The sequence below is a fragment of the Cervus elaphus genome, chromosome 20, assembly GCF_910594005.1.
Source record: "Cervus elaphus chromosome 20, mCerEla1.1, whole genome shotgun sequence".
Classification (NCBI taxonomy): Eukaryota; Metazoa; Chordata; class Mammalia; order Artiodactyla; family Cervidae; genus Cervus; species Cervus elaphus.
Window position 1 is genome coordinate 96,181,454 of NC_057834.1, and position 24,864 is coordinate 96,206,317.

General features: G+C 36.2%; 1 protein-coding gene across 8 annotated transcripts in view; it reads right to left on the reverse strand.

Moving 5' to 3' along the window:
- Positions 1–1,878: 1,878 nt before the first annotated feature.
- Positions 1,879–24,864, reverse strand: part of SRSF11 (serine and arginine rich splicing factor 11) — a 49,753-nt gene continuing 26,767 nt past the window's right edge. For 3 of the 8 annotated variants that reach the window (XM_043876599.1, XM_043876605.1, XM_043876607.1), the window contains 7 exons: positions 21,891–22,018; positions 17,773–17,854; positions 10,669–10,800; positions 8,698–8,787; positions 3,880–3,996; positions 3,370–3,508; positions 1,879–3,265 (listed from right to left, as the gene is read on the reverse strand). In XM_043876599.1, the coding sequence (XP_043732534.1) occupies positions 3,068–3,265; positions 3,370–3,508; positions 3,880–3,996; positions 8,698–8,787; positions 10,669–10,800; positions 17,773–17,854; positions 21,891–22,018 (886 nt within the window). In that variant the 3' untranslated portion in view covers positions 1,879–3,067. The remainder of the gene's footprint in view (positions 3,266–3,369; positions 3,509–3,879; positions 3,997–8,697; positions 8,788–10,668; positions 10,801–17,772; positions 17,855–21,890; positions 22,019–24,864) is intronic. The other 5 variants (XM_043876603.1, XM_043876604.1, XM_043876601.1 and 2 more) reach the window with 3 other exon arrangements.

Genomic DNA, 24,864 nt, shown 5'->3' on the forward strand with positions numbered 1-24,864 from the left:
GTTAGGTATTCTTTGATACTAACATAGGAATAAAAATAGAACACTCAGAATTAACAACTCAATAGTCTCATTTAAAAACTACCTCTGTAACAGACATTCTGAAAGTACCAATAGCATCTCCATTACATCCATATTTAAATACAACTACAAGTACTTGATTAGAGAAGTATTTTAGATAGGAGTGAGATGCATTAGCTAGACTTGAGACAGAAGGAAAAGAACACTAATCTTAATCCCAGCACAGAACACTTCAAACAGCATAGACCACTTAATCAGGTGCCCAAGTGAAGAAAGTGGTATTGCTCTATCAGAGGAAAAGCTGGCTTATGCAGCCTATATGGTAACAAGAATAGAACCTGTTTTAAGACGCAGCACCAAGGTAAATGTAAAATTAGTTTTCACAGTGCCCGGTGAGTTTTTCTTTCCCTTAAATGACTATAGATTTTTCTACCACATAGAAATCACTACCAGGAAGCTTATTATCCAAAATCTATATTCACAAAAACAAAGGGCAACATAGTCATCACTGCAAGACATTTATCCTTGTGCTTTTGCTAAACCATTACCCCAAACTAAAATTTTATATAGCTTTGAGAAGAGCCATAATTAAATAGTAGGTACCACTTACTGACCCAGGGGTAGAGAGCTACATTTTTAACTACTTTACAAGGTAAATATTACTCCCCATTTTAAAAATGAGTAAGGACAGGTCTCCCCAGCTATAACTGAAGCCGAAAATTCATGACTGGACCCTCACATGGCCACTACCTTCATTCACTCTTGAAGAATTTAAGCAAATAAATAGCACAAACATTTTTCTAACAAAACCACTTTTATTTTTAAATCATTTTTACTATCAAATACAGAACAAAACTCAGTGTGGAGGCAGTGTTCACTTGATTTCAACTCATCTGTATTAAAGGCTCATGTAACCTGCAACTCTCTACCTTTGTGCATAAATGTTCACTGAAAAATAACCTAAATATAGATTCCCTTTCATGATAGTATCTTACGTCAGTAGCACTATTTAAGGCCACAAATTTCTTAATCCCTTTTGAGAAATTAGCATACTTTGTATTCAGACTAAAAGGGAATAGAATGAGTAAAATTAGACTTAACCAAGTGAAACTGCCAATATTTTACTTGTTTCTGACTTACAAAAGACAATATCATGTGGTTCAACCTTTTAGACTTTTTTCTACTAAATTTTTTTTTAAAGTTTAAAGAAATGTCATTTGCGTTCAACTTTGTGTTTAAAAATGCAGTGATTATTCGGACCATTACTACAATGTCTTACTATAGACAAAATTCCTTTCCATAAAATCTTTAAAAAGTTACTACAAACTGTAAAAACAATGGTGCTTTTCTATACGGCATTTCAACTTTAAAAGATTAAAAAAAAAAAATCATACTGTAACTTGGATAAAAGCTACAATTCCAAGTCTCATTTTCCCCTTAATCCCGGCCACTCAAACACTACTCATTTCATAAATGAATAAATATACTATTTAGTACTGTACAGTAGATACATACCATTGAGTTTCTATACTATTCCAGAAAAGTTATGTTTATATTCACCAAAAATATAAATTTACTAGATATAGGTGGGATCATTTATCCTAAAGTTCATTGCTTCAACGCAAATCCTACACCCAAAATATAAGAAATAAAATTACACTTAAAAAGACTGTTTTAGAAATTAAACTAATTTTGACAATTCTGATGGCAACTGATCACTACTGATGGATCTCATCTTACTGCTATATTAAAATATGTGGTCTGCAAGGGGAAAGAACTTGATTTGTAAAATGAGTGAGGTAAATGTCATACATTCAACAATGTAAATAAATACAAGTACGTTTTTACAGAACATAAACATAAGTTTAAGGGTTTTATTATCAAAGTCATGTAAAACAATTTCAGAAACTGTACATCAACATGGCACAGACTGTAGCCTACTTTTGTTTTTACTGCACAAAAGTAAAGCTTGAAAACTCCTGTAAGAAAACAGCTGCCTAACTACTTTGCATTTAACATGGAATCACTGTGCATAAGATTACTACTGCGGTAACAGTAACACAAAATTTATTGGTTTTATACAACTTGAGATCAAATAAAAAGTACATTATCAAGTAGATTTGTCTTATTTAAAAGCATATGAAGGTCAATTTAAAATGCACTATCCCCCTTTTCCAACAATGAGATTAAAACAAATTAATAAAAGTGTGGAAAACAAACTCAGGACAAGAGCTAACTTTCTTTTACAGATGGACTTCAGGATAGGCAAAAACAGCTTTCACTGATGTAGATGTGGAATAAATTATTTTAGGAAAAAAAATTCCCAAACACCTTATGAAAAAGTATACAACTCTACTTCAAAATATGCTATTTACTTACTGCCAAAGACAGTTTCATTTGAAATCTTGTTTCTGTAATTAAAGCCTAATTATAGCCATCAAAAAAGGTTAGTGCATATATAACCTTTCAAAGTTAAACAAAAGCCACAAAAATTTAGCCACAAGGCTTAAAGGATTATCTATTTCAAATGCTCATTTCCAGATGTAACTATAAGAAGGTTAATTTGTCATGTCAACAAACGACCATAAGTAGATCCATCATGTTGAAGGATTTTAATGACATTTAGGATATTCCTGCCACAATTAACATGCAATCAGTGCATTCCCTACATGGCTCTATTACGGCAATGAATCAAATTCTAGAAATACTATAAGTGAACTTACTTAATAAAGGAGCTCATACAACATAAACAATCCATGCCCGCTGTAGATGCATGCAGCTTTTCATTTTTGTTATGAAGCAGCACCAGAATAGTAAAACTGCTTGGTTACTCAATCGGATTTCACCCTGTCACGAATTGGTTACCCCTGTATCATCTTCCTTAAAGCTTTTGGATGTAAATAACTAATATCAACATCAGGAGCTTTATAACCATTTATGACTCAGAGCTGTATACATCTAGGTTTGAGATGAACAAATACAGCATTAAGAAATCACACAGGAATGACACTGATGCATGTACACAGTTAGATTCCCATAGAGGCATGGTTTAGTCACTCATATCCATGTCTTCTTCATGATGATCATCCCCATTCACTTTGGATTCTCTTAGTGAATCACCAGTTCCCTTTTCCACAGAACATTCTTTTGTTTTAGGAGAACCTGGTTCTGCTGGTTTCTTCTCCTCCTTTTTCTCCTTCTCGCTGTCATACCCCTGTTCCTCTTCATCGTAGTCCCGTGTAACCTGCTTTGCCAAGGAGAATAAAAAAGTAAACGTCTTCACAGGAAAATCACTTCTTTAAAGTATCAACATCAACCAAAACACCAAAATAAATTAGTTTGTAAACATACTTTTACATCTTTATCACTCTCTGATTTTCTTTCCCGTTCCTTTTCCTTATCTTTACTTTTTTTCTTCTTGCTTGTGGATCGCTCTCTTTCATCTCTGCTTCTTTCTCTGTCTTTATCTTTCTTCTTCTCCTTTTTATGTCTAGGATGACAGTAAAATGCTCACAAGACGCTTAAAACAAAATGCTCATGAATTTTTGCCACTATTTAAATAGCAATAAGTTTAAATTTGTTTTAGATGGTAAGCTTGATATTCACTGCTATAAGGAGGTTAACAAATATCCAATTTCAAATCACTGGACACAAGCTATATACAAGTAACATAGGGAAGACAATTGTAACTTGATTACAGGTCTAAAATGCCCAATTATAAACAGTGTTTATTTTAACAATCTCAAGTCATGAAGAGAATGTATCAGCACATTCTTAAGTATTTTAATTCCTGAGAAGGAAGAAAAATTCTAGAACAGTTCCTGAAAGACAGGATAGATCCAATAAAAGATTAACACTTACCTCCTAGGGGATGGTGAGCGAGACAATTTTCTTTTGGGAGACCTAGGCTTTTTAGGAGATCTTGTGCCACTTCTGCTTCTTCGTCGTCGTCTCTCTCTAGAACAACAAATGTGCAAACTAGACTTTAAAATACAGTGTTATTCAAAAAATGCAAGCACATCATAGCAGATGTGTCTACAATGGAACTCCACTAGAAACAGAAAACTCCATTTTCAAATATTGTTTTGAGCTGAAGAAGCAAATGGGTAATAAAAGTTGGCAACTTTTGTGGGGCAAACTATGTGCCTTTAATGCCCTTAGGAAAACCCTAATTTCTAGCAATTCTTAAAGACATTATGTCATCAAAACATCAGAAATGTTAGGGCTTCCCAGGTGGCTCAGATGGTAAAGTATCTGCCTGCAATGTGGGAGACCCGGGTTCAATCCCTGGGTTGGGAAGATCCGAAACAGAAATGTTAAGCTCATAACAAAGGTTCTAATTCAAGTCTGAAGTAAATTATTATTCAAAAAACCAGCTTTAGATTCAGTCAATGGACAGAACATGTAAAAGATTAATATGTTTTGTTATGAAAGGCAGTTGCTAATAAAATTCAAAACTACTTCTAAATCATTAGGTAAAACTTAGAGAACTAGAGTTAGTGGTGTTGGTTGTTTAGTTGCCAAGTTAAGTCTGACTCTTTTGCAACCCAAGGACTGTAAACCCACCAAGTTTCTCTATCCATGGGATTTTCCAGGCAAGAATATTGATGTGGGTTGCCATTTCCTTCTCCAAGGGATCTTCCCCATCCAGGGATCAAATCCACCTCTCCTGCACTGCAGGCCGATTCTTTACCACTGAGCCATCAGGAAACTGGGATCAAACTGACTTCCTGTTGTCCAGCAAACCACGCCCCTAATCCAATCCCTATTCTAAGCAATTAGCTTTTTAAGATATACCTCCTCTTTAAATTAACTTAAAAAAAGTTCTGCTTCTACAAGCTGTGTTCTTGGACTGGAAGCACCAATACTGTTAAAATGACTACACCACCCAAGGTAATCTATAGATTCAATGCAATCCATATCAAAATACCAATGGCATTTGCTGCAGAATTAGAACAAACAATTAAAAAATTTGTATGGAAACAAAACAACCTTGAATAGCCGAAACAATCTTGATAAAAAGAAACAAGAGCTGGAGGAACATTCCCTGGCTTCAAACTGTATTACAAAGCGACAGTAGTCAACACAGTACGGTACAGGCACAAGAACAAGACACGCAGGTCGACGAGGCAGAGTAAGAGCAGAAGTAAACCCACACTTATGGTCGGGGGGCTAGAATATACAATGGAGAAGTCTCTTCAGTAAGTGGTGCTAGAAAAACCAGCTGCGTGTAAAGGAGAGAAATTACAACAGTCTTTAATACCGTATCCAAAAATAAAGTGGACTAAAGACCTAAGTATAAGACCAGATACTACAAAACTGGAGGAAAAGATAAATAGAACATTCTCTGACAAAAATCATAGCAAAAAATTTTTTTTGGATCCATCTCCTAAAGTAAATAAAAGCAAAAAACACAAATGGGACCTAATTATAGAGATTTTGCACAGCAAAAGAACCATAAACAAAACAAAACAGACTACCTACAGAACTGGAGAAAATATTTTCAAACAATTCGACTGATAAGGCATTAATCCCCAAAATATACAAATAGCTTACACAGCTCAGTATCAAACAAACAATCAAAAATGGGCCAAAGACCTAAACATTTCACCAAAGAAGACATCTGGATGGCCAAAAGTGAAGATGCTCAACACTGCTAATTATTAAGAGAAGTGCAAATCAAAACTACAATGAGTTATCTATCACCTCACAGTGGTCAGAACAGCCATCATCAAAAAGTGTACAAATAATAAATGCTGGAGAGGGTGTAAAGAAAACAGAACCCTCCTACACTGCTGGTAGAAAAGTAATCCCAATATTCACAGTACCATTTTTTAATAATTCTCAAGATATAGAAGCTATATAAGTGTTCATCAACAGAAGAATGGATAAAGAAAATTGCTATTATTTAAACAACAGAATATTAGTAAGCCATAAAAAAGAATGAAATTGTGCCATTTGCAGCAAAATGGATGGACATGGAGGGCATTTAAGCAAAGTGAAATAAGTCAGACAGAGACAGACAAATACTGTAGGATATAACTTACACATGTAATCTGAAAAATACAACAAATTAGTGAATATAACAAAAAAGCAGACTCAGAGATAGAGAGAAAACTAGTGGTTACCACTGGGAAGAGGAAAGGCAGGGGACATTATATATGTAGAGGATTAAGAGACACAAACTATTAGGTGTAAAATAAGCTACTACGATATATTTTACAACACAAGGAATATAGCCAATATTTTATAACAATAAACAGCATAATCTTTAAAAATTGGGAATTGCTATAGTATAGCAACTATACTTAAAAACCCACCTAATGACAAGCAACTATTAAGTTTAAGATAGACTCAAGGATGTCTTATACGACACGGGGAATAGAGTCAATATTCTGTAATAACTGTAAGAAGATAGTAAACATTAATAAAAATATATGATTTAGACACAAAAAAATTAAGCCCGATACGCTTTGTCTTCCTCTCAGCAGCCTTCGAAGCTTTAAAGAACAAAAACCACAAGTTGTCTGTGACCCTGTCCTGGAAACATTACGCAGAACTTTCCCTTCATCAAGTATTTATTAAGCTTGTCAGGGTTGTATACCTAACACTTTCTCATACTGCTTTGTGTAACAAACATTCCATATTCCTTAGAAAAGATGGGCTTTAAAAAGTTTTATTTCTGTGACCTATAATAGACTGTATGACAGCTGCAAACATGTTAGTAGGTATTCATTAAAAATGTATAAATATGCCATAATTTAAGAATGATTCAGGATTTCCCTGGTGGTCCACTGGTTGGGAGTCTGCCTGCCAATGCAGGGAACACGGCTTCAATCCTGGCTGGAAGAATCCCACGTGCCACGGGGCAGCTGAGCCCTTGTGCCACAGGGATGGAACCTGAGCTCTCGAGCTCACATCCACCACGGCCGAAGCCGGTGCCGCCAGAGCCCTGCGCTCCAAGGCAAGAGGCCCACACAGAGCAACCAGAGGAGCTACTGCCTGCTGCACCCGAGAGCCTGTGCACAGCAACAAAGACCCAGTGCAGCCAGAAATGATAAAAGAAGAACGATTCAATAATTAAGCAAGGAAGGCACTTATGAGCAAGTCCATTAAATGAAGAAACAAATAATATATGCCTCCAGTTTTTAAGGTAATAGAATACATATTGCACATCTCATCTTTTATGCCCCTTTGCCACCTTAGACCTATTTTGGTATTCCTTCAGCACTTATATCTGGTTTCACTTTCTTTATATGTACATAAAATTTTAAAAAAGACAATTTTCAACACCCTGAAGAGACCCCATGTCTTTAGCTATCATACTCCAACCACTAATCTACTTTATAGATTCATCCATTCTGTAAATTTCATATGAATGAAATCATACAATGTGTGGTCTGCTGTGACTAGCTCTTTAACATGGCATGTTTTCAAGGCTCCTTCATATTGTACTATCATTACTTTGGTTCCTTTTTACAGATGAATAATAATCTGTTGTATGAGGGTACAACTTTGTTTACCCGTGTTAAGTGGATATTTGGGTTGACTTCTTGGTTATGAATAAAGCTGCCAAGAACATTCATGTCTAAGTTTTTGTGCTGACATGTTTTTGTTTCTCTTGGGCATATCGCTGGGAACAAAAAACTGCTGTGTTAAAGAGCTCTTAAATTTAATGTCTGTAGGAATTGCCAGCCTGTTTTTCCAATGCAGCTGCACAATTTTACATTCTTTCTATGACTGAGTTTTAAGTTTTTTTAATATATTCTAGATAGAAGTCCATTATTGGAAACATTTTTCTAGCACTCTGAGGGCTGTCTTTAACAGTGTTCTTCGAAACAAAAAGTCTTCAGTTTTTATTATCCTCAAACTTGTCTATTTCTCTTTTGTTGCTTACGACTTTTGTCATATGTAGAGAACCACTGACAAATTCCAGGTCATGAAGGTTAACTTACATGTTTTTTTCTAAGAGCTTTTTAGTTTTGGCTTTTATGTTTAAGTGTTTTATCCATTTTAAGTTAATTTTTATAGACAGTTTGAGCCCTGAGGTGAATTTAAATAATCAAGATTAAGAAAACAAACACTGTAGTAAAATGTGTAAACAAGATAAGAGAAAATGGAGTTTAAGTATGGCTCCATTTTCTTTCTACCATGGTAGTCCTTTCTACCATCACATGAATGCCATGTTTAAGTATGAAAAATACATTTTCTGAAAGTTTACAATGCTAAATCTTTACCATAGCAGGTTAACTACTCTAAGAATGACACAAACTAGAACTTGCCTTGCCTCCAATTATTTTATCAACAAACCATTATGTATGGGAAAAAAAAAAAACTATTTTGAGTATTAACATGTAATAAAATGAATCTAATGTGATATAATGCAGTATACTTTAGCCATTAAATGCTTGGGGGGAAAAAAACATACAAACAGTTCAAATTAGGATATGAAATGCATAGAACAAACAAAAAACTGACCTCTGTTGAATTCCATGTTATTGTAAATGAACTCTATACCATAAAGAATTAATTGAAAACTTATTCTTCACAGATTGCCTTTAGAAAATGTCACCATTAAAGTATGTAGCTCTGTACTGGAAAACATTTCACGTTCATAGCCTAATGAGTCTGCAAACAAAGTTTAAAAAATAACACCAAGAATTCATAATGCCACCCTACCTGCTAGCACTTCTGGAACGTCTGGCTGTGCTATAACTTTTTGGTGGTGTTTTGGAACGTTTTTTTTCTTTGTCTTCTTTCTTTTTGTCTCTAATAAATGAACACAATTTATTACTGTGTTAAAAGATTCAGTTAGTAGAGAAAATATATATACAAATTAAAAACAAAAGTACAACGAAATGGAATCTCATTCTTAAAATATGGTATTCTGATAAAAACTTTTAAGTTATTCTTTCAAAGCACACACCTGATGTAAACATCTATCATGAATGAAGCCAACCTTCTAATTTTTGCCCTATTATATATTCTGGGCTACTCAATACTATTAGGAAAAAAAATCATAATGGACTGGTACTACAATCATACCTCAACTCTAAATCTTTTTACAGATTTTTCTAAGCTTATTTTTATTCCCCACAGCACTTTTATTCATTACACATATATAATGTCTTTTATACCCTTATACTCATAAACACACACCTATTTTCAACTATTTTATAACTTTAGAGACTGAAGTATCACTTTAGTTGTTCTAAACTAATTCCACCCTATATTCTCTATTTCATTCCCTCCCATCTTTGCTCACTCTGCTCCATCAGTTATATGCTCTATTCAGTCAAGTGTTCATTATCTAATTCCAATATTACTTAAATGGTCCCTTAAGTGGTCCCAGTCATGTTTTTCACAAATTCATATTATACCCCTTTATCAGAAATCTTTCAAAGTACATATCTGAAAATATTAATTCTCTGCTCATCACTTTTCAATTAATTCCCACTGACTTCAAGATCAGTTGTAAACTCCTTAGTGTGAACAATAAAGCCAAATCACACATAAAGTGTGATCTGTCTCAACTGTCCTGACCTCATTTCCTGGTCCTTCTATACCAACATACTCCTTATTTCAAGAATTCATGCTAACCCTGTAAGTATTCTCTATCAGAAATCACACTCCTGAGTCCAGTCAAATCTATCAGAATACTCAAGTCACCTCTCAATAAATCTCTTCCAACATCCCTAACAATGGTCCTTCCTTGGTAATTACATTAATTTCTCCCCATCTAGATAAACTTCCTTAAGGGAAGGAATGCCTAATTGCTCTTTGTATAAGAGATGGTTCATTAAGTAAGCTTGTTTGAGTGACTGAATTAAGAGATGACTAGCTCTAACATGATTAAAAGTCTTAGCAGAGGCTGAATATGCAGTAAAGCTATCACAAAACCCAAGTCCCAGGTTAAGTTATATGCTTACCAAGAATAAATTTTGAAAAAATAAATAAATAAATTTTGTTGCTTTGCTGTGATTCTTACTACTTTTAATCACATAATTAAATACATAAATGGGTAAAGTATAAAACATAGGGCTGTTTCTAGAAAATTAAGGTAAATATTTTAGAAAGAGATAAAAGAGCAGTTTAAGAAAATAAGTGTTACAAGATTATACTGTGTGACAGCTAAAAATGGAGGGAAAAAATCTAAGTACTTTCAAGTAACAGAGTTCTTGATACTTTAAAGGTGGTTTAAACAAAAAGAAAGTGATTTTGTATCTATTACTCAAGACTAGGCCTACTAATTTCAAAGGGTTTGTCCCTGTATGAAAAACAAATTACTGAGTGAATGTTTAAGTCAAAATACAATGTTAAGGTGTGGATACTTTGGTTTTCAGTGAATCCTCACTTTACTTCCTCACTGGCCCCAAATCACGGGATTAGACTCTTAAGTATGGTTCAGTGTCACAAGTATAGCAATGCCAATTCATACTGAAAAGCTGCTCATGACGAGATATATAAAGAAGAATTAAGAAGGCATGACTGTTTGCCAAAAACTCTGGCATATCAAGATGTTGCTGGAAACACAAAATTCTTATCAATGGTTGAATGGAAAAGACGAAATGAAAAAAGGCAGTAGAAATAGCCAGAATTCCTACTACAGAGAAATTTTACTCACTCATTATTAACAGTTTTCTACTGTACCTGTTTTTTGACGTGCTCCTTGACCTTCTACCCCTCTCTCTGGAATGAGATCTTCTCCGTCTTGGACTTTTGGATCGTCGTCTACTCCTTGACTTAGAATGTGATCGCCTTCTTGATCTGCTTCTTGACCGCCTTATAAAGTAAAAGGAAGCAGATATATGTATATAAACCTAAAAAGACTAGCTCTACTTTTGATTATTTCATATTAAGTGTAGGACCAAAGATTCAGACATGTTGGCTAGCCATCAGTAAGTGAGGGTAATTTTCTGCCATTATTTATTTATTCCACACAACATCTGATATCCCAGAAGTTAGAAAATACCTTTTAACACATGGAATTTCTCACCTTTTAATCTTTTGTTCAACCTGTCAAACCAATCCTACTTTGCCCACTGAAACTACAACTCCAAACTTAAAAATATTGCTAGAAAATGAAGGAAAATAAAAAATATGACTCATTTGCAACACTTCATAATTACACAGCATTTTAGAATATACCTAATTTTATTCCTCACTATTATAAGTTAAATCCATTTGCTACTTATCAAATACTTACTTATGCCCATTACATGCTTTATCAATATTCACTCGTTTACTTTCATAATAAACCTAGTAACAGTATATACTACTATTACTCCCATTTGGGCTTGCCAGGAGGCACTAGTGGTAAAGAACTCACCTGCCAAAGCAGGAGACTTAAGAGCTGGGAAGATCCCTGGAGAATGGGCATAGTAACCCACTTCAGTATTTCAAAAGGAAACCACAAACTGTATTGGTTTCTATGATTTCTAATTGCTGTTCTCTGATACACATTCCTCTTCTTTAATTTGCAGCTTAACAGATACAAGTAATGCAGGCCAGATACAGAAATACGCAACTCAGTATAAACTGTGCTTTTCACTCTCATGTGTCCTCAATAATGTATGACCATCTCTTTCCTGCCATGTAATACATGTTTCTCTGCGCCTACTGCATTAATCACCTCCACTTCCCATGTTTTCTCTAAAAGGTTAAGTGCAATTAACCTTTTGATTTGTCATTGATCCTTTTCCCCATTCTACTCCTTCCTATTTTAAAGAAAAATTGAAAGCAAATGGCAGTTCTTTGCTTAGGCTTGGTCATTTAGCTTTTAGTGAACCAGTCAACCTCTTTCCATGGAAAACTTCAAATACAATTTAAACTTTTTGTTTTCATTATTTTCAGAGTGCCAAAGCATAGACATTTTAGTAATGCAAAAGATTTGTGTTCAAATCTCCCTTTTAAAGTCAGTTAATAAAAGTATTCATTATTCAACCTGAGCCTATTACTTCAGCAAAAAAAAAAAAAAAAACAGCACCTACATCATAGAATAGTTGTAATTTAAGGAAAATTATAAAATCCAGCTCAGCACCTTAGTGTAGACATGTAAATTAAATACTGACTCCCTCTGCTCTTATTGCTACACTACCATAGTGTTGCCATCATTCTCTAGAACAGCTGTTTCAAAACCCATTAGGAGTAACATCTCATCAAATTAAGTAACTGTATTTTGTACATCACTTATTTTTGACCATATCTGAAACTAAACAATCCCTCTCAATAACATGTCTATATCCCAGGAAATTTTCATGTAATGCTTACCTACCTTTCTTTAAGCTCCATAAGGACAGGGGTATATATGTCTCCCTTATTCACCAACTGTGCCCTTGAGCAACAACTACTATATTGTGTAATGAAAGGTACTACTAATGTATTTTGAGGGAAACACTGACCCTCTAGAATTATCAGAACCATCACTTATGAAGAATTAAAAAAAAAATTATGGAAAACCAAAATCGATGCTGTTTGAATTAGCTACTGTTCATCTTTTGAGAAATTTGGCTTTAAAAAAAATTAAACTTAACAATCATTTTAGCAAAACTGTGTAACACATTTACCTTACTTCTAATGTATAAAGAAATGGCTGTAAAAAATTATAAATGCATCCTCACGTGTTTCCTTCTAAATGAAGTGATTAATAATATAAAGATTTAAAAAATCTAATAAGCAGAAGTATTACACCTATCAGTTTACTATAAGGTCCTGAAACAGTTATTTTTCAACAGCACTGCACTGCAGTCACTTCAACATTCAGTTCATATAAGCTTTTAACATTAGAGAAATATAAAGATTACCATTTATATAACAAAGCTAGTGGAGGTGATCGAATTCCAGCTGAGATACTTCAAATCATAAAAGTGCCATCAAATTTGGAAAACTCAGCAATGGTCGGTCACAGGACTGGAAAAGGTCAGTTTTCATTCCAATCCCAAAGAAAGGCAATGCCCAAAAATGTTCATACTAATGTACAACTGTGCTCATTTCACAAGTTAGCAGGGTAATGCTCACAATCCTTCAAGCCAGGCTTCAACAGTACATGAACCAAGAAATTTCACATGTACAAGTGAGATTTAGAAAAGGCAGAGGAACAAGAGATCAAATGGTCAACATCTGTAGGATCATAGAAAAAGCAAGGGAATTTCAGAAAAATTACTAATTCTGCCTCATTGACTACGCTGAAGCCTCCTGACTGTACAGATCACAACAAACTGTGGAAAGTTCTTAAAGAGACAGGAATACCAGATCTCCTTACCTGCTTCCCAAGAAAACTGTATCTAGGTCAAGAAGGAACAGTTAGAAATGGACACGGAACAATAGACTGGCTGAAATCTGGGTAAGTAGTACGTCAAGGCTGTATACTGTCCCCTGCTTATTTAACTTACGTGCAGAGTACTTCATGCTGGGTTACATGACTCACAAGCTGGAATCAAGATTGCCAGGAGAAGTATCAACAACCTCAGATTCACAGATGATACCACCCTAATGGCAGAAAGTGAAGAGAAACTAAAGAGCCTCTTGATGAAGGTGCAAGAGGAGAGTGAAAAAGCGGGCTTAAAACTCAACATTCAAAAAAACGAAGATCATGGCATCTGGTGTCATCAATTCTTGACAAATAGATGGGGAAAATATGGAAACAGATTTTATTCTCTTGAGCTCCAAAATCACTGTGGACAGTGCCTGGAGCCATGAAATTCAAGGACTCTTGTTCCTTGGAAGAAAAGCAATGACAAACCACTGACTTCCCTAGTAGCTCAGATGGTAAAAGCATCTGCCTACAATTTGGGAGACCCAGGTTTGATCCCTGGGTTGGGAAGATACCCCTGGAGAAGGAAATGGCAACCCACTCTAGTACCCTTGCCTGGAAAAGCCCACAGACGGAAGGAGGAGCCTGGTAGGCTACAGTCCATGGGGTCATAAAGAGTCGGACATGACTGAGCGACTACACTTTAACTTTTTCAGACAGTATATTCAAAAGCAGAGACATCATTTCACCGACAAAGGTCTGCATAGGCAAAGCTATGGTTTTTCCTGTAGACATGTATGCATGTGAGAGTTGGACCATAAAGGTTAAATGCCAAAGAATTAATGCTTTTGAGCTGTGGTGCTGGACAAGACTCTTAAAGAGTTCCTTGGACTGCAAGGAGATCAAACTAGTCAGTCCCAAAGGAAATCAACCCTGAATATTCACTGGAAGGACTGATGCTGGAGCTTCAATACTTTTGCCAGCTGATGAGAAGAGCTGACTCACTGGAAAAGACCCTGAGGCTGGGAAAGATTGAAGGCAGGACAAGAAAGGGCCGACAGAGGATGAGACGGTTGGATGGCATCACCGACTCAATGAACAAGAGTCTGAGCAAACTCTGGGAGAGAGTGAAGGACAGGGAAAGCTTGCGTGCTGCAATCCATGGGGTCACAGAGAGTTGCATACAACTGAGCAATTGAACAACAATTATTATTATCTATTATTAATTACTATTTATATATAAGTAAAAAGCATATTAAAAGTAATGGTCATTTTATATGTCAAGATGCTTAAAATACTACAATTTATAACTATCTTTCTGCTATGATGTGTTACCACAAGTGTTCCAAAGGACTTTTCTCTCATGGTCATAATTAAAATTAATATTTGAAAGGCTCAGCATGTAACTCGTATATACAAAAGATGTAAGTTCTCCTTTTTAAGTCTTTTTAAGTATTAAACAAAGCCATGAAAGCACTTGTCCTGGAAAGTTAGTATTCTAAGTATAGGCACAGCTCAGAGATAGAGCTTGCTCCCAGACCACTGCAATAAAGATATCACAGTAATAGTATGTCACAATGAATTTTTGGTTTCCCAGTACACTTAAAGTTATGTTTACACTATAGTCTGTGAAGTATGCAATAACATTATGGCTAAAAAACATTGTACATACATTAAAAAAATATTGTTGCTCAATTGCTAAACATCACCTGAGCCTTCAGTGAGCCATAATCTTTTTGCAACAGTAACATCAATGATCACTAATCACAGAGTACCATCACAAATATAATAACTACGTTTGCAGTTTTGGAGTGGCAAATGTTAAATGTGGAAAGATTAAGACGAATACTAAGGTTTTGTGTGTCATCTTATTAAGGCAATAGGGAATGTCTAAAGGTTCAGTGGAGCCCTCAGATGTTCTAGATTTAGGTTTTTGAAAGGCAAAATCTTTCAGCACGAAATGGACTGGGGTGAAGGTGGATGACAGACACAGCAGACAGGACCACCCTGTAACACTCTGCTACAGATTGCAACTCTGTGCCCTCCCAGAATTCTTACAGGAAACCAAATATCCAATGTGATCATGTCATGAGGTAGGAGCCTTTGGGGTGACTAGGTTATGAAGGTCCAGCTTTCATGAACAGGATGAATGTGTTTATGAAAGACGTCTCAGAGGGAGCTTCTCTGGTGGCTCAGTGGCAAAGAATCCACCTGCCAATGCAGGACCAGGGGTTCCATCCCTGGTCCATGAACACTGCACATGCCACGGAGGAACTAAGCCAGTACTACTGAGGTCATGTGCCCTGACGACTGAAGCCCGAGCGTGCTACAGCCTGTGCTCCGTAACAAGAAAAGCCATTGCAATGAGAAGCCCAAACACCGTAACCACAGAGTAGCCCCACTTACCACAACTAGCTAAAAGCTTGCAGAGCAACCAAGACCCAGCACACTCAAAAATAAATAAATAAAATTATTAAAAATAAAAAAAATAAATCTGAGATACCCCACCCCTGGTCCATCCTTCTATGTGAGGTCACAGTGAAGATATAGGAAACCATCAATATAAATGAGGAAGTAGGTCCTCACCAGACAGCAAATTTTCTGACACCTTGATCTTGAATTTCCCAGTTTCCAGAACTGTCATAAGTAAATTTCTATTGTTTATAAGCCACCCAGTCTATGGTATCCTGTTATAGCAGTCAAATGGACTAAGGCACAGTCTAAGAAATAACTTAACAATGCTATGGGAGCTATAAGGTCAATTACCCACCCCAGAATCATAACAAGGTAATACTTGCCTTTGCCACTTTGACATTTGTACCAATGGTGCAAAAGCATCTCCTCACTACAAATCAAGATAGTGGCAACTGAACCTGTTATTTACTATATTCTTCACTGGCATCTGCAGTGAAGATTCTGTAGTGAAAATCCTGCCATTTTCACCAAGGACGTCTTTGATAGAGTCAGTAAAAACTATTTACTTTATTAAATCTTAATTCCTTGAGTACTGTTAAAGTAGTATCATTATTGACTAGAAATGTTAAATCTGGTCCCTTCAGCAACAATCTGTGCAATGAAATGAGCAGTATGCATAAATCATTTCTGATACTTTTAAGTTCAGTGACTGTCAAGGAAGACACTTGTGTGATTGAGTGTGAGCTTACCTAATTGCTTTTGCCATGAAACATCTTAACTTGAAAGAACTGACAAACCATGGCTGTTCAGACTTGGGTATCTGGTAGACACTTTCATGAAAAATGAATTGTTTATCATTTCAATGAAAAAAAATTGTTGCCAATAATAAAATCTGAGCTTTCAGGAGAAAATTAAACTTTGGAAAACTTAAACCCACCTTTGTGAACCTGACAGCTTCCAACATTTTAAAAGGGTTTACTGGTAAGATGTATGGTGATACTACCAAGTCATCTTTTGTGTAAAAAAGTGTCAACATTTGAAAATTTGCATAATGCAATCAATCATTTTCCAAATGCGTAACTGTACAAAAGGATGCCTGGTGAAACTGTTCACTCAAAGTATAATAAAGATCAACAGATTTTACATATTTTGGTATTATATCAAAGAATACTACTTCCAATTACCTGAAAAGACTATAAAATTACTTTTCCCTCTTCTCACTAAATATTTGTGCCAAGTCAAGATTTTGTATATATATTAACCAAAATATACAATAATAAGCTGAATTCAGAATCCTATACATCTTCTATTAAGCTAAATGTTAAAGAAATTTGCAAAGATGTAAGATGTAAACAAAGCCACTCTTAATTTTTTGGGGAAAAGCTTTGTTTCAAAGCTAAGTTAATATGAATGGGTTTCAATATTCATTATTATTTCAAATGATGGTTTCAAACCACATAAACAAAAAAGCTCATTGGAGTTCTTATATTTTTTATGAGTATAGAGGTCCTAGTATCAGCAAGTTTGAGAGTCAATGGTCTAGAAAGATCCTTACAAATCTACACAACTATGTCATGTGAGAAGGAGAATACACTGGTCCTTTACCCTGCAGAGACTTACTCTAGGTAGGATAAAGAATAATAGTTAGCATCATGTAGTTTATCCAGTAATACAAAGAGCAATCTCAAAACACGTCATCTGCAAATATTCAAGCTTTAGATGGGTAAGCTAAGGTTGCATAACAACTCTCCATTCCATGTTACAAGTCAGGAGTCTAGTGAAATATCAGAACTAGAATTCAAGTCGAAAGTTTCAAGTTCAGTGTCCTTTCCAGAGTACTAATTCATTTTAGTGCTCAAATTCCAGTGGCTTCTTCCTATCCTTGGATTTTTGGGGGGATTTTAAACTATCTACCATCTTTTCTCTATTTATATACCTGTGAACAGTAATTCACATACTCTGCAAATAGCAGTAGTTATCAAAACCACTGCAACCATGAGCTAATTAGGTTAACAGCAGATGTGACATAGGGAAATAATCTTTGTCTAAGGAAGAACTTACTACCAAATAGCAATCAATCTAATTACCTGTGCCTGGAAGATGAGGGAGTCCTCCTCCTCCTAGAACGTGATCTTGACCTTGAGTGCCTTCGTTTTTCTTCTTTCTTATCTGGATTTAAATGAAAAGGAATCTGGATATAGAAATCATTAAGCAAAAAGACTATTCCCATTTGCAAAAAGATTATTTCCATTTAGGAGTTACTCTAAGAGTTTATTACCCTAATTTTCAGGTTTGATATATGATCCTTAAATTCAGGTAGCTAAAGGTTTCTGAAGCTATGAAGTGTCATCCATAAAACAATCTATGAAAATAACTACCTTTCTCATTCTTTACTCTTTACAGGTTTCTAAATCATGAATCCTTTTTGCATTCCTTAGGTTCTCCTTCCCCAAACATAGCTACAATTCACCCAGATTAAAACTCTACTCTGTACATATTCATGTATTAATAACACCTCCCCAAACTGTACTTAAGTGTAAAATGTTTATATTTATAATAAAAAACATAAGATAAACATTTAAAATTCTTGGAACAGCGAAATGTTCCTTTTTAGTCATCACTTAGCTCTATGCTCCTTTCCTAGATATGTCTCATCAATCACTCATTTCTTTACTTCTGGGATAGAAACTAACTAAACCAGCTCTCTTTTTAATCTTTCTGTTCCACTTTTGCACTCCTTTTCAACACTGTGTAAGTTTATGAGCAGAGCAAGAATGATCTGTTACCATTTAGTAGTTTAAAATAACACATAAATTCCTTTAACAAAGGACCGAATGAGGAGAAATACAGCCATTGCATTCTTTACATATGGACTATCATCCAAAGTGAGAATGCTGCGCTCGCGCCGGTGACTGAGAGTCAAGTATTCATTTGCAATGCAGCAGCTACACTGGGTCAGGAAGATCCCCTGGGGCAGGGCATGGCAACCCACTACAGTATTCTTGCCTGGAGAATCCCATGGACAGAGTAGCCTGGTGAGACATAGTCCACAGGGTTACAAGAGTCAGACATAACAGGTGACTTAGCCTGCTTACACAAAGTGAGAATGAGTGAGTTCCTCTTTTACATTTCTATTATTTCATTAATAGAATTCAACTTATAAATTAACAAAAATTCGTGCAGCAAAAAAAATTTCATAAAGAAGTTGTTTCTAATCATTTTAGTTATGAGTTTCCAATGAAAACAGAAATGGTGTTCTGGTTTTGGAGTTATATATATCTATATCCATCTCTCTCCATATATAGATAGATAACTGGATCTATATAAACTGCTTATCTATATAAACTATATCTGTATAGTTATCTATATAAACTGCTTGCCATCTGACCCTGGGTTAATTATTTAATAACTTGGTTAAATGAGACAATACACAGAAAGCACTTGGTATTTAAAAAAAAAAAGAAAGCATTTGGTATTATCCATTATACTTTATAATTATTTGTCTAATACCATACACAAAAACCATCCCATTAAGAACAGGAATGAAGAAAATGAATAAAGCATTGTTTATAACAAAAAAAAAAAAGTCAGGACCAAAGATCCAAATACATATGTACAGAAAATGGGACAACCATTCATCTCATCACAAAAAGACAATCTGCAAAGAATAATCTATTTCCTTTTCTTTAAACAAATGGTGTGTATAGAAGAACATTAGGCTTTCTTGGTCAAACAGACTATATATCAGGCTACCCCAACTTCAGTTCAGTTCAGTTGCTCAGTCGTGTCCGACTCTTTGTGACCCCATGAACCACAGCACAGCAGGCCTCCCTGTCCATCACCAACTCCTGGAGTTTACCCAAACTCATGTCCATTGAATCGGTGATGCCATCTAACCATTTCATCCTCTGTCATCCCCTTCACCTCCTGCCCCCAATCCTTCCCAGCATTAGGGTCTTTTCCAATGAGTCAGCTCTTCGCATCAGGTGGCCAAAGTATTGGAGTTTCAGCTTCAGCATCAGTCCTTCCGATGAACATCCAGGACTGATTTCCTTTAGGATGGACTGGTTGTATTTCCTTACAGTTCAAGGGACTCTCAAGAGTCTTCTCCAACACCACAGTTCAAAAGCATCAATTATTCGGTGCTCAGCTTTCTTTACAGTCCAACTCTCACATCCATACATGACTACTGGAAAAACCATAGCCTTGACTAGACAGACCTTTGTTGACAAAGTAATGTCTCTGCTTTTAAATATGCTGCCTAGGTTGTTCATAACTTTCCTTCCAAGGAGTAAGTGTCTTTTAATTTCATGGTTGCATTCACCATCGGCAGTGATTTTGGAGCCCCAAAACATAAAGTGAGCCACTGTTTTTCCCCATCTATTTCCTATGAAGTGATGGGACTGGCTGCCATGATTTTAGTTTTCTGAATGTTGAGCTTTAAGCCAACTTTTTTTCTCTTTCACTTTCATCAAGAAGCTCTTTAGTTCTTCTTCATTTTCTGACGTAAGGGTGGTGTCATCTGCATATCTGAGGTGATTGATACTTCTCCCAGCAATCTTGATTCCAGCTTGTGCTTCCTCCGGCCCAGTGTTTCTCATGATGCATTCTGCATATGTTAAATAAGCAGGGTGACAATATACAGACTTGACATACTCCTCCTATTTGGAATCAGTCTGTTGTTTTATATACAGTTCTAATTGTTGCTTCCTGACCTGCATGCAGGTTTCTCAAGAGGCAGCTCAGGTGGTCTGGTATGCCCATCTCTTTCAGAATTTTCCACAGTTTATTGTGATCCACACAGTCAAAGGCATTGGCATAGTCAATAAAGCAGAAATAGATGTTTTTCTGGAACTCTCTTGCTTTTTTGATGATCCAGCGGATGTTGGCAATTTGATCTCTGGTTCCTCTGCCTTTTCTAAAACCAGCTTGAGCATCTGGAAGTTCACGGTTCACGTATTGCTGAAGCCTGGCTTGGAGAATTTTGAGCATTACTTTACCAGAGTGTGAGATGAGTGCAATTGTGCAATAGTTTGAGCATTCTTTGGCATTGCCTTTCTTAGGGATTGGAATGAAAACTGACCTTTTCCAGTCCTGTGGCCACTGCTGAGTTTTCCAAATTTGCTGACATATTGAGTGCAGCACTTTCACAGCATCATCTTTTAGGATTTGAAATAGCTCAACTGGAATTCCATCACCTCCACTAGCTTTGTTCATAGTGATGCTTTCTAAGGCCCACTTGACTTCACATTCCAGGATGTCTGGCTTTAGATGAATGATCACACCATCGTGATTATCTGCATCGTGAAGATCTTTTTTGTACAGTTCTGTGTATTCTTGCCACCTCTTCTTAATATTTTCTGCTTCTGTTAGGTCCATACCATTTCTGACCTTTATTGAGCCCATCTTTGCATGAAATATTCCCTTGATATCTCTAATTTTCTTGAAGAGATCTCTAGTCTTTCCTTTTCTGTTGTTTTCCTCTATTTCTTTGCATTGATTGCTGAGGAAGGCTTTATCTCTCCTTGCTATTCTTTGGAACTCTGCATTCAAATGGGAATATCTTTCCTTTTCTCCTTTTTTTCCCGCTTCTCTTCTTTTCACAGCTATTTGTAAGGCCTCCTCAGACAGCCATTTTGCTGTTTGCATTTCTTTTTCTTGGCGATGGTCTTGATCCCTGTCTCCTATACTATGTCACAAACCACTGTACATAGGGCATCAGGTACTCTGTCTATCAGATCTAGTCCCTTAAATCTATTTCTCACTTCCACTATATAATCATTAAGGGATTTGATTTAGGTCATACCTGAACTTAGGCAAACATAAATGACTAAAAACAACAGTAAAACCCCCCAAATTAAAAACCACCAAAATACCACACAAAGCATTAGGTACTCCTAGGCACCAATGTTTCAGAATGAGTAATTCTCTCTTTAGGAATTGGGAGGTGTCTGTCTTGAACGCTGTAAGATGTTTAGCATATCCCTGGCCCTCTACCCACTGGATGTAGTTTGTACCAGCATGACAACTAAGTTTCTCCAGGTATTTCCAAATATGTCTGGGTGACAACACTTATCCATACCACCCATCCACCTCTGAAATGAGAATCACGGCCCTAAAAGACCTTTTATAAAAATATGGGGGAAAAAGTGACTGAAGTATTATTCAAAATATTTCTAAACATAACTGCATAGATCTATTTTACCTGGTTCTATAGCAGCAGAAATTAAGGACTGTGCTTCTCGTACTCTCTTCATGGCTTCCTCTATTTCTTTACTAGAGGTATCGGATTTCAGACTTGGTGAAACAAGACCAGCAGCGACATGATTCAATCTGGAATAGAACCAAGAATTGCATTTGACATATTTAAAAACATATTTATATATCCAATTAAATACCTGTTTCCCATCATTTTACTAAGATACTCCTTTAAAAAAGTGAGAAGACTCCATAACTTTGGCAAAATCACACACAATATAGTGAAATGGCACTTGCCATTTTAAAAGACGCAGATATGTCAAGAAAAAACTAATTTTGCTGAACATCCATCAACTTTCCTTATACTTTCTAAGAATTGTTAGTAAACAAGAATAATGGCAATTATTTTTGATTAATAGAACGTTCCTTCACGTGATTTAAAAAACTTTTCTACTTCATTCTAATTTTGTTGAGGAAGAGAATTCCTTTTTAAGTTTGCAGATGACAAACTGAGGCAGAAGCTGATGACATACCAAGGTTACTTATGAAATTCCTGACTGAAAAGGTTAAAGGGTCTAGTCTTTAGCCTTAAGGGTTTATAAAAGTGAGAAAAAACCATAGACACCAAGTTGAGGATGATAGTTATTTGTGGGCAGTGTAAAATGTAAACAAGAAAGACTACGGGGAGGTCTTTTATTTTTTAACTCTATTAGTCATATTTTACTTAATAAGCTTCATGGTAGATACATGCTTGGATTTCACCTGGTCATGTTTAGAAAAAATGCCAGTAACTAATATAATCAAATGATTCTGTTCTGCCTCCCTCACATGCTTTCCTACTTACTGACAGTGACTTTCACCCAGTTAAAAAGAAAATCAGTTCTAATGAGGTAGATGAAACTGGAGCCTATTATACAGAGTGAAGTCAGTCAGAAAGAAAAACACCAATATAGTATGCTAACCCATATGGAATTTAGAATGATGGTAACGATGACCCTACACGCGAGACAGCAAAAGAGACCACAGATGTATAGAACAGTCTTTTGGACTCCGTGGGAGAAGGCGAGGGTGGGATGATGTGAGAGAATAGCATTGAACTCTGTATATTATCATTGTCAGCCCAGGTTCCATGCATGAGACAGGGTGCTCAGGGCTGGTGCACTGGGATGACCCTGAGGGATGGGATGAGGAGGGAGGAGGGTGGGAGGAGGGGTGTTCAGGATAGGGAACACATGTACATCCATGGTTGTTTCATGTCAATGTATGGCAAAAACCACCACACCATTGTAAAGTAATTAGCCTCCAATTAAAAAGAAAAAAAAAAAAAAGAAAATGAATTTAGCTCAGATTTCACACACTAAGGTGCTTTCCTTGTGGCTCAGTTGGTGAAGAATCTGCCTGCGATGCGGGAGCCCTGGGTTGGACCCCTGGGTTGGGAAGATCCCCTGGAGAAGGGAATGGCTATACACACTCCACTATTCTGGCCTGGAGAATTTCATGAACTGTATAGTCCATGGGGTCGCAAAGAGTTGAAAATGACTGAGTGACTTTCACTTAACACACTAAGAAATGACTAATGAAAACTTCTCAAGAATCTGTGATATGTCAAGTAGGTAATATAAACAGCACCATGAATAAAACTTTTCAAAGCACTGAAAAGACAGTGACTTTTAGCATGTGATGTATATTACTCTCACTCTGGGCTAGTGCTTCCCTCAATTCTGTCTTTCTCTTATTCATCTCCCAGGTTTCTCTAATATTCAAGCCAAGTTCTTCTCCTTGTCATAACGTTCCCACAGCAGCTCTGTACCTCCTTGAGTTGGATGCACATGCTTCACTGTAGTTAAAAAATGTGTCCCTTCCTGAGTATAAATGCCATGAAGGTACAAGCTTATAGGAGGCAGTCAATGTAATTTTTTAAATGAATCAACCTAAGACAACATTAAGCTCTCTAATCGTCATCCTGAGACAATCCTTAGGATGATATTCATGAAATAAGTCTGAGAAGCAGCTTGGCTTGCAGCAGAAAGGCAATCTTGATTCCAGCTTGTGTTTCATCCAGCCTGGCATTTCTCATGATGTACTCTGCATATAAGTTAAATAAACGGCAACAATATACAGCTTTGACATACCCCTTTCCCAATTTTGAACCAGTCCGTTGCTCCATGATCTGGTTCTGTTGGTTCTTGACCTGCATACAAGTTTCTCAGGGGATAGGTAAGGTGATCTGGTATTCCCATTTCTTGAAGAATTTTCCAGTTCGTTGTGATCCACAGTCAAAGGCTTTCATGTAATCAATGAAGAAGATGTTTTTCTGGAATTCCCTTGCTTTTTCTATGATCCAATGGACACTGGCTGTTTGATCTCTGGTTCCTCTGCCTTTCTAAATCAGCTTGTACACCGCAAGTTCTTGGTTCATGTACTGTTGAAGCCTGGCTTGAAGGATTGTGAGCATTACCTTGCTAGCATGTGAAGTAAGTGCAACTGTACAGTAGGTGAACATTCTTTGGCACTCATCTTCTGTGGGATTGGAATGAAAACCGACTGTTTCCAGTCCTGTGGCCACTGATGAGTTTTCCAAATTTGATGGCATATTGAGTGCAGTACTTTAATAGCATCATCTTTTAAGATTTGAAATAACAGCTGGAATCCATTCACGTCCATTCGCTTTGTTCATAGTAATGCTTCCTAAAGCCCACTTGACTTCACATTCCAGGATATGGGGCACTAGGTAAGTGATTACACCATCATTTTTATCCATGTCCTTAAGACCTTTTTTGTACAGTTCACCTGTGTATTTTTGCTACCTTTTCTTAGTATCTTTTGCTTCTTGTTATGTCCTTGCCTTTTCTGTCCTTTATTGTGCTGATCTTTGCATGAAATAATTCCTTAGTATCTCCAACTTTCCTGAAGAGATCTCTAGTCTTTCCCATTGTATTGAGTCTATTTCTTTGCACTGTTCACTTAGGAAGGCTTTCTTA